The following is a 9,985-nucleotide window of genomic DNA, read 5'->3' as shown; positions in this document are numbered from 1 at the left end:
CCCCCTTTTTGGAACTTTTTTATTAATATACTTTTTTTTTTGTTAAATTTCTTTGTATTTTTTTTTTCCTGCAAGACTTGGTGTTGGCGGCACGGTTGTATAACGTCAATCCCAAATTCCATGAAAGAGAAACCAGAAGTAAAGGTTGAGAAGGGAGGAAAGAGGAAGGCAGGCCAAGGAGTAAACAGAGGTTGGCTAGAAAAATAAGAAGAGAGTGTGTCGTGGGCATTCCTGGGCAAGGCCATTCCTTGAGGAAGGGGTTGGCAGGCAGCTTGCCTCTGCCTCATGCAGGGAAGGAAAGTTCCCCTGGGCTCTACCGTTCCCTCGTGTAGAGCTTTCTGTCCCCAGAGGGATCAGCCATTTCTCAAACAGGGCTCTTCACCCACTTCTCACCTGGGGTTGCCGTCCACCTCTGCCCTGCCTGGGGAGTGTGGGAGACATCAGCTTCCTTTGGCTGTCTTGTTTTCCCACCTCACAGGACTCTGAGGTGATGGGGTGGGAACGGCTAGACTTGTTGCAGCTTCTGCTGCCCTTTGGCTCTTATCTTACTTGTCTCCAGCCTCCAGAAGTGCTCCCCACAACTGCCAGAACTGAGGAGCAGAGTCCTCGCTTGCTCTAGTGCCTCTAACCCTCTGCAGAAGTGCCTTCTTCAGGCCCCTTGGGAGTTTAATCAAAGGCCACAAGTGAGTCCAGACCAACCAAATAAATTTTAGGGGGCAGAAACGGGTAGAGAGGTGAGTGACAGACTCTGAGAGGAGTGGGCTGGGTGCACCAAATGGTTTTTTTTGTTGTTGTTGTTGCTTTTCACATTGCTCTTGGCATGACATGCCATCCTTGGGGGTTGGAAGAGGGACTGGCTGAGGAGGAACGGAGAGGGAGCATTGAGGGAGTTTCCTGTAGCTCACTCCCCTTTTCTCCCTGGGGCAAGGATCAAGTTAGGCAAGAACTTAGCTGGGTTCTGGAAGGTCTGAGTGGAGGCTTCTCTTCTTGCAGTTTTCCATTTCGGCCAGTAGGCCCCAAGTGACTCAGCCAGTGCCTTGTCTGGCGTTCAGTCACCTCTTGTTTTCTTTCTCCTCTCCACTCAGATTCCAGGAGACTCCTCAGGATACCAAACCCCCACCCTTGGTGAAGTTTTGACTTAAAGAAAAGGTTGGGGAGGATATGGGGGCAATGGTCTGACTTAGATTTGTGTATCTCAGAGAAGAGAGCCAACTCTGCAGCTCTGAGGGAGAACAGCCCTTCATATGTAAACAATCTAGAGAGAGAAGGGGTTGGGTGGGAGAGAAAACAAGGAAGATCAGAGACAGGTCCAGAATAAGTGAGACCATCTCAAAGAAGAGAGGGAACGGAGAAGCAAGAGACAAAAAGAAAGGGGCACAGGAAAAAAGGAAAGAGAGAGAGAACACAGAGTAGGAGGGGAAAGAGAAAAAGGCAGGTCAAAGTGGGTGGAGAGGCAGGCAGCCAAAGCCAGGAGGCCAGGATGTCACCTCAGGTGAGCAGCTGGGAGAACAGGAACGCCAGGCTGAGGTCCAGCAAGGCCACGGCTCCCACCACCAGGGGGTTGGCAGCTCCCTAAAGAGACAGAGGGTGAAGTGGGTTCAGTCCTTGAAGCCAAGTGCTAGGTCCCACCTCCCTGTCCTGGCTTTAGTAACAAAACCGAAGGGTCCCAGAATCCTCCCTGCACAGGTAGGAGTGGAAGAGTCCACCCTCATTTCAGATCATGAAGCACCTCCCTTCTTCCTACACAGGGCCCTGGCCTCACACTCTGAAGAGAGACAGCACTGCCTCCTCCCACCCACCACCACTCTCCCCCATCCTCAGCACATCATGTGGGCAAAGCAGAAGGTGCCTGGCCTTAGTAGCAGACATTGGCAGCAGCAGCCAGTACTGCAGTAAGGCAGAGGGAAGATGTGGTTGCTAGGAGATGGGAGAAGGCCTGGAATCCAATCAGAGCAGAGGGTTCTGGAGAAACTCTCCGCCTCTCCCGATTTTCTGCCTCTCCCCCCCATTCCCTTCTTCCCAGGAGAGGGAGGGTGAGTGAGGGTTGGGAGGAACAATTTTTTCCTATTTCTGGGCACCAAAGAGAGAAAGTATGGAGGTGGGGGTGGGGGTGGAGCAGGAAACCGGGGCTGGAAATCATATGGAAGGAGAGCAGGAAAAAGTGGTCTGAGTCTACCACTAATTCTTAGTCTGTAGCTAGGGGTAGGTTACTTAAGTGCCTGGGGTCAGTTTCCTAACTGCCCCCTGAGAAGGCTGGACTTGAAGGTCTCCAAGGTTCCTGTGAGCTGGAAAGTTACCCCCTCTTTTTTTTTTTTTTTAAAGTGGGATATGGTCCAAGACTGGCCAGGCAGAGAGAAAGCTGAGGGAAACTGAAGTCCCTCAGGGGGATTATACATAAGTCTGGAAGGGGTGAGAGGCAGGGCTTTGCAACTAAGAGGGCATAAAGGGGGGCTCACCGGCTGGGCAGGCCTCTCGGTGGCAGCAGGCTCCTCAAGCTCTTCCATCAGGCACCCAGCATCAGGACCCCTTGAAGACAGGCCCCTCAAAACTGGTGTGGTGGCAGGCTCAGACTCTGAGCCTTCTGGGGCCCTCAGTTGGGGCAAGGACTCTTCATCTTCCCCCTCCTCCTCTCGAAGGCTTCCTGAACTGTCACTGCAGCCTCCGAGAAGTGGGGAACCATCTCTGGGTCCTGGACCCTGCATTCCGGCTTCATCCTCAGCCTCATAGCCGGCTAGTTCTTCTGCCTGCTCCCCAGGACCTCCCCACTCCTCGGGCCAAGCTTTAGGACTGGAGAAGGGACCCCAGTCCCCTCTAGGAGGCAGTGGGCTCCGGCAGGCAGGGGCTCGCCAAGGTTGGTGGGAGTGGGCGGGGCTGCTGGGCAGTTCCGGAGAGCCCTCTGAGGGGGTCAGTCCGTTCTCGTATACCCCAGGGCTGTCCTCATCCAAAGGCTCTGTGTCAGAACCGCCCGAATCATGTCTGGGTCTGCGGCCTGTGCAGGAACAGCTAGGAATCAGTGGGGTTTAACTGGCCAGGAGCCAGAGACACTTGCAGCTTGATTCCTTGATTAGCACCTTCCAGGGTTCTGGTTACCTCCAGGCTCAGAGTTTCTCATCCCCAGACCCCAAACCTTCCATTACCTTGCCTCATACATGCTCAGTTCCACCTCCAAGACACCCTCCATCCCTTTGTCTTTTCCACCCCCAGATCTCCGTGTCCCCCACCCACAAGTGCCTCTCCAGCTCCCCAAGGAACTCTCCCCTCCCGCAGGATACCCACACCTCACCTGGGGCCTCTAACATGGGTTGTAGGTCTTGGGCTATCAGTTTGGCCATTCGCGCTGCCTCCACAGCCTTCTCCGCGACGCTGCTGGCTGCCACTGCTTTTAGGAGGGCGTCTGCTGCCCTGTTGGGTCCCAGGGACAGGGACTTGTCTGACTTCCAGCCACATCACTTTATCCATGCTCTGATGCTCCAGCCCCTTCCCCTCTCCCGACCATATCACCTCTGCCTGATTTGAGCTATCTCTGGAGTCCTCATGTCTCTGCACAAAGCCGGCTGCGGGCCAGGACAGCTCCTCGACTGGTTTCTAGGCTTAGTCCCGGGCTGTATTCTGTCATCACACCCTCTCCTCGCACGCCCTTCTACCCTTAGGTCCTGTAGTAACACTTCACTCTTCCAGCTGCAGGGCCAGCTCCCCTCTTCCCAGCTCTGTTATCCACCACTGGCCTGCTCCTACTTAATGAGCCTGTGCTTTTTTTGGCAACTGCTCTGCAGCCCTGTTGCCTCTGGATCCTACCAATCCCTCCTGCCCCCTAGGGTCAAACACTTTTCTGTGGGTGTAAGGCACTGTCCGGTACCCTTATCCTTCTCTAATAGTGATGATGTCCCCCACCTAGCTCAAACGCCCTTTTGTCTCTTTCCATTTCCCACTGTAAGCCTCTTTATTTAACCCTACTTCCGCCTGTCTTGATTTCCCGGCAGGGAAAGTTTTCATCTTGCTTTCATTTGGCCTAATGTGTTGTCACAGCCTTCTCCTCTGTTCCCCATGCTGCCTCTGCCCACCCCAGTGCATCTCTGAGATCTAGAACTCTCTCTCACAGCCGGATCGCCTTTCCCTGCCAGTGTACCCGCTGTCTCACTTTCGCAGTTCTGCCCATGTAAATCCAGTCTCCTTCTGTGCCCCACTTGCTGTCCTAGCCTGCTCCTCCTTGCGCTCAGTTCACTTTATTGTCAGCCCTCGCTCCATCACTACTTCTCAGTTCTCTGTTTTCAGATGCTTCCTCAAGTCTCCCCTCCATTCCACCCTCTGCTGTTGGGTGGTTTAGAGTCTGGACTGAAGTGAGGCACAAAGGAGCAGAAATGACCAGATAAACTTGCTATGGGTCTGACTCTTTTTGGTCATGGGCCTTCTTAAAAACCATCCAAGAAAGGAAGTTTGTGTCTGGTGGTTGGTGGCGTTCACTATACTTCTAGGTGAACTTCCTACTGTGTACGTTGGGTATATAGTCAGCTTCTCTCCTTCAAAGCTGCTGGGCTTAGGACTTCAGAGCCTACTGGGAGGGACATGATAACCCTGTTGTATTCGGGGTTTGGAGCATGTTTATGACTAACCCTGTCCTGGAACTGAGCTGGGTTCTGAGCGGCTCTGAGATTCACCCTTGGGTTGGACTGAGTTACGTTGATGGCCACAAACATGACGAAAACCTGTGGCTTTTGACATGGAGGGTGTGGATTATCAAGTCTTGGCAGTAGACTTCGTCTATGCTCAGGCATCAGGCCAGACTCAAGCTACCTGGCAGATGTACCTGCTGCTGAGGCTCTACTGTTACCATGGCAGCCAGCAGCCAATCAGGGTTGCCAGGCCTGTTGCTGGGGAGACCAGCCAGCTTCTTCCCACTGCCTGATCTTCTAGTTAGTGAGATCAGTTTTTTCCCCCTGCACATGCCTCCACCCTACCGAGCCCAAAATGCTTCCTGATGCTCTGATGTCCTTCTGCCCTCGCTTACGGCCCTAGGTTCCAGTACCCATACGCTCAGACACATCTACAGATGCATATTCTCTGTCCTAGTCATCTTTTCAGGATGTTCACACACGTTCATACTTAATCATATTCACACATGTGCACATCAACGACAACCTGCCCATTACATAATTCAAAAATTCATTGATACATATTTGGGCATATCCTGATCATTGGCCCTCTGAAGTATCCTCGTTCCCTTTAAAGGAAACAATTACATACAAACTCAAATGGGTGTGAGCCATGTAAAGCAAGGGTCTCTGAGTTTCATTCCAAATGAATTTTGGTTATTCTTAGGTCTGTGTTATCTAATTCGGTGGTCAGAATCCATAGAACTATTAAGCACTCAAAATGTGACTGGTCTCAAACAGAACTGATGTGCTGTAAGCGAAAAATAAATGCAACATTTTAAAGAATCCAGAAGGAATGTAAATTATAATTGGTTAAAGGATAAAATTTTTTGAAATAAGGCTTAAATACAAATATATTATTAAAATTTACTTAACTTGTAACTTGTCTCTTTTAAATCTTTTTTCTTTTTGAGACAGGGTCTCTTTGTGTAGGCCTGGCTGTTCTGTTCTCTGAAGACCAGCCTCAAACTCAGAGATCCACCTGCCTCTGTTTCCTGAACACTGGGATTAAAGGCGTGTGCCACCACAGGCGGCTTATGTTATATTCTTCTTGGTCATTACTGCTTTAGATAACAAAGCTCTGATGCATGGAAATGTACTCTGATTACTGAAAGAAAAGTCTTCTTTAGAGGCAAGACTCCTTCCTTCAAACCGAAGCAGAAGGAGGCAGAGAAAGACAAGCTGGTAGACAATAGATTTCAGCTGTAAAAACTAGACCTCCGCCAGGGCCAAGGCTGAAATAAAGTCAGCCTGGGAGCTAGTGAGGAAGGGACCAGGGTGTTCTGTCCAGGATGGATGCTCCCAGCCTGAGGCCTGAAGGCTGGGTGAGCTGAGCAAGAGTAAGACCAGGGAGGTTTCAGGGCCTGCACAAAACAGTGTCCACTGTCCCAGCTACAACAAAGGCATACGTCTCCACAAAATACACTGGGGAGCAGTCTTACTACCTCCCTCCAACACTCAGCCACCCAAAGTTACACCCACATCCACCTACAGCCTCAGGTTTAAACATGCCAACTCCATAGGCCTGCTCATGCTTCCCCACCAGGCTGTAGGCCTTGGCTTTTAGCTCTCTTTTAAGCATAGCACCCAGAGGGTCCTCTCCTCTTAAAACCCCGCTTTGATCTATGCACCAGATGCCCACCTGGCAGCAGCGATTTCCTGGCGCTGGCGGGCAGCACTCACAGCTCGACGGGCACCTTCGACAGCCCTGTCCACCTTCTCCTTGACTTTGCCCCGTCTAAGGGCTAGAGGCAGGAGGCTGCGGACACGTCCCCCGTGCACCAGCCGGTTGCGCTTGTACTTGCCCTCCTCACGGGAGCCATCGGGCCGGGTGGTGCGTCCATAACCGTGCCTTCGGTTGCCCAGCCACTCGCCTTCATAGCGCAGCCCGTTGGATCTCTGGCTCACTCCATAGCCACTGCGCCGGTCTGCACGCCACTCACCAGCGTACACCTCAGTGGCTGAGCCCTCGATGAGGGCAGGTGGCGCTGGGATAGGGGGCCCGCTGGCCTCAGAGCCCGGGGGTCCTGTACTGCCAACTTCGCTGCTCACCTCGCTGCGTAGAGACCCCCTCTTGCTGCCCAGGGAGCTGCGGCGCCCACCAGCCCGGAGCCCGCTGAGCAGCAGTGACCGGCGGAAGAATCCACCTGCTGCTGGAATGCGCTTACGGGAGGACGCCCCATCGGCGTCCCCTGGCCCTGCCAGCACGAAGCCACCTCGAGAGCCGGAGGCTGGGCTGCCTCCTTCATCTCCTGGTAGGGGTAGGGGCGGAGGTGGCGTCGGGGGGTCGCTGTGGCCCGAGTCCAGGGAGGTGCGGCGGGGTGAGCGCAGAAGCGCCGCCTGGTGGTAGGGTACACTCTGGCGCACCCCGTAGCCGTGGCGCTTCCCGGCCTGCCACTGGCCTTGGTAGGTGCCTGTGGATGTATAGGAGTTAAAGAGTCAGAACACTTCACTGGGCTCCCAGACCCAGCAATCCGTGGTCCCAAAGCCCTTGGAAGCCCAAGCGACAAGTGAAAGGGAAGTAGTTAGCGTGGAGGTCTGGGAAGGGACAGGCCAGGCTTCGTTTGGTAAGTGTGGAAGAGCAGATGAAGACATGTAGGTAGCATAAAATACGTGGATTTTTGGCAGTGTCAGTGGACTGGGGAAAGGCAGAGAAACCAGCAGGCTGGAGTGTATGAAGGACAGGTGGCCCAGAGGCTGTGATGCACAGGCTGACAGGTGGTGGTGTGTAAAAAAATGGCACGTGACAGACAAACAGGACGGCAGAGCATAAACCGACTGGAAGAACACGTAAGGTGGAGAGGGGTCAGGCAGGTAGAGAGGGTAAGTGGAAGGGGCAGGAAGATTGGGGTGAGGGAGAAGCATGCAGGAGACTGTCAAATGAGGAAGTATGACTTTGGTGGTGATGGGAGAGGCAGGAAGATGGGGGCTGGGGGGATGGTGTGGTGTGAGGGACACACGGGAACACTGGAAACAGAAGGCTGGCGCACCGCACGCATATGGCTAGGGATGGAGGATGGAGGAAGGGAATAGCAGGGCGTGGAGGGCGGAAGGCTGGGGAAGGCACACGCGCCGCAGGCCGGCGGGAGGCGCACGCGGACGGGCAGACAGTAGTGGGCCGGGCCCCGCACCTCCGTCGGAGTAGGTCTCGGTGCCGTAGCCGTCCTGGAAGCCGTCCTTCCAGAGCCCGGCGTAGCGCAGGCCGGACACGCTCTCCCACACGCCGCTGCGCCCCTTCAGCCCGCCCAGCCACTCGCCGCGGTAGGTCCAGCGGCTCTTGCGCTCCACGCCCAGCCCTTCGCGCTTGCCCTGCTGCCAGTGGCCCTGGTAGCTGTGTCCGCCGGGCCCCGTGAAGACACCCAACGACTCGAAGCCGTGCGCCCAGCAGCCGCTGTACTCTCCCTGGGCGCCGGGCCCGGTGCACACGCCGTAGCCATGTGCCCGCCCCGCCTCCCAGCCCCCCACGTAGCAGCCCCCGTCGTCAAAGTCGAACTTGCCCCCGGGGGACATGCATGTAGTTGGCGCGGCCTCAGCCCCCCGGCGACTCAGCGCATCCTGGGGCTGGAGAGCCGGCTGGGGGCCTGGGGGCCGTGCGAGGCCTGGGGGCGGGGGCAGTTAGACCGGGGCTGGGCGGAGGGGCCCCAGCGCGGGCAGGCAGGGCCGGACCCTCATCCTGAATGGCTGCGGAGAAAGAGGGGTGCAAGTAGAGAGCGAGGCAAGTGGAGAACGAGGTCCCCTTCTTTGCCTGCCGCTCCCCTGCCGGTGGCTCTAGGGCATCAGCACCGCCCTCCAGCCCTCCTCCCATCCCCCCGGGCAGCATCTTTCAGCAGCTCCCAAGCCGTGAAGGCAAGGGGGCTTTCCCATCCCTCCCAACTTGTAGAGGGTGCCTCCCGGGACTTGGGGTCCCAGCCCCGATCCCGAGCCCTACTTCTTCAACCTAGAACCCCGGAGTGTGGTGTGTGGATGGCAGTTGGAGGTGGGGGACTTGGGAGGGGCCTGGGTAGGGTCTTCAGACACCTGCTTTCCTTGGCTATATGGACCCCTCTGCCTTGATCCTTTGGCTTCGCTAGCAAACCCGGGTGCGGGGGAGGCGGAGGTAAAAATGTATCTGGAAATCCGGACCCAGGTGGGCCGATGGTAGAATGGGGATGGGGGGGCGGACGGTGAGGGTAGGGGTGGGCAGACTGGCGAAAGGGAGGGGACAGGTTACTCACCATGTGGGCTGGGGCTCAGGCTGCCTCCCGGGCGCAGTTTCCATGGCAGGGTCCCTCCACTCACACCTCACCCGGACAAGCCAAACCCCCTTCCCTTCCGGAAAGACTGCCACCACCAGAGAAGGAAGGTGGGGGAGCTTTGGGAGAGTCCCCTCTTTCTTCGGCTGAAGGTGCAGGCTAGTGTTGGGGGTGAGGTAGTGGCAGGGTGGGGGTGAGAGTGAACGTAGGGGGAATATCTGCCTTGAACGGAGACAGCAAAGAGGAGCTGGGAGCTGGATGGGGAAGAGGAGGGGGCTAGCAAGAGGGGGTGTTTTTATTTTTTTCTTCTTATGGTTGAGAGAGGGAGAAAAAAAATCAAAATTCCAATTCCATCCCAGCACAAATCAATGTTTGCTCCAAAGCATCAAGGGGGAGGCTGGGCCAGGCAGATTTAAAGGGGCAGAGAGGCGCGGAGCGGAGAGGGTGGGGAGAAGAGTCAGTGGCAATGATGGGGGGTGGGGGTGGAGAGAGGATGCCGAGGCAGAAAAAAATGGGGGCTCACTACCCCTGAGGTGAGGAAGAAGGCAGGTGGAGAGGAGAATGGGAGGCTCCGAGACCCCCACGGTGGAAAGAAACCCTGGCATGCAGGCAAGGAGTGGAGTGAGGCGGAGGGGAGGGGAAAGGAGCTAGGGGGAGGAGTCGGCGCTTCAGATGGGGAGGCAGGGGGAGGCCAGAGCCAGGTGGGGGAGGAGAGATGCTGGGGAGACCGGGAGGGCGAGAGGGATATAAAGAATGTGGTGCAGGGGTGATAAGGCGGGGAGGGGAGATGGGGGAATACACCAGGCATGGGAGACCTAGTCCAGTGCCGATGAGAGATGGCTAGGGAGAGAAGAAGGGGAGGACGAATGGAGGGGAACAGAAACAGATAGGGAGCCGACGACAGCGAGCGGAATCAGGGTTGGGATGGGAGGGAGAAAGCTCTGCAGAGAAAGGGCAGCATGGGAATAGAAATCCATCCAGGCAGGAAGAGCCCAGACTGAGGCAGGAGGCCCGGAAGTGGTGTTTGTGGGGACCCTGGAGAGAGGGATGAACCGGCCAGCTGCTTGGCCCCAAGCCAGGAAGCACTTGAGCTTGGATATGGAT

At 55.8% G+C, this 9,985-nt stretch overlaps 1 protein-coding gene across 1 annotated transcript; it reads right to left on the bottom strand.

The window, feature by feature from the left end:
• Positions 1–63: 63 nt before the first annotated feature.
• On the bottom strand, positions 64–9,579 carry Jph4 (junctophilin 4). The gene is made up of 6 exons (XM_057785701.1): positions 8,864–9,579; positions 7,781–8,330; positions 6,292–7,063; positions 3,284–3,402; positions 2,457–2,989; positions 64–1,572 (listed from the first exon to the last, which is right to left on the bottom strand). Exons 2-6 carry the CDS (start codon positions 8,157–8,159, stop codon positions 1,489–1,491), a joined length of 1,887 nt encoding a protein of 628 aa, XP_057641684.1. The 5' UTR covers positions 8,160–8,330; positions 8,864–9,579; the 3' UTR covers positions 64–1,488.
• Between the last annotated feature and the right edge of the window lie 406 nt (positions 9,580–9,985).

This window comes from Chionomys nivalis, chromosome 12 (assembly GCF_950005125.1).
Source record: "Chionomys nivalis chromosome 12, mChiNiv1.1, whole genome shotgun sequence".
NCBI lineage: Eukaryota > Metazoa > Chordata > Mammalia > Rodentia > Cricetidae > Chionomys > Chionomys nivalis.
This window is presented reverse-complemented; position numbering and strand designations above follow the sequence as displayed.

Coding starts and splice junctions, on each gene's coding strand:
- Jph4 (XM_057785701.1), bottom strand. CDS start 8,159: ATGTCCCCCGGGGGCAAGTTCGACTTTGACGACGGGGGCTGCTACGTG. Junction 7,064..7,780: donor CGAGACCTACTCCGACGGAG/GTGCGGGGCCCG, acceptor ATACATCCACAG/GCACCTACCAAGGCCAGTGG. Junction 3,403..6,291: donor CAGGAAATCGCTGCTGCCAG/GTGGGCATCTGG, acceptor GGGACCCAACAG/GGCAGCAGACGCCCTCCTAA.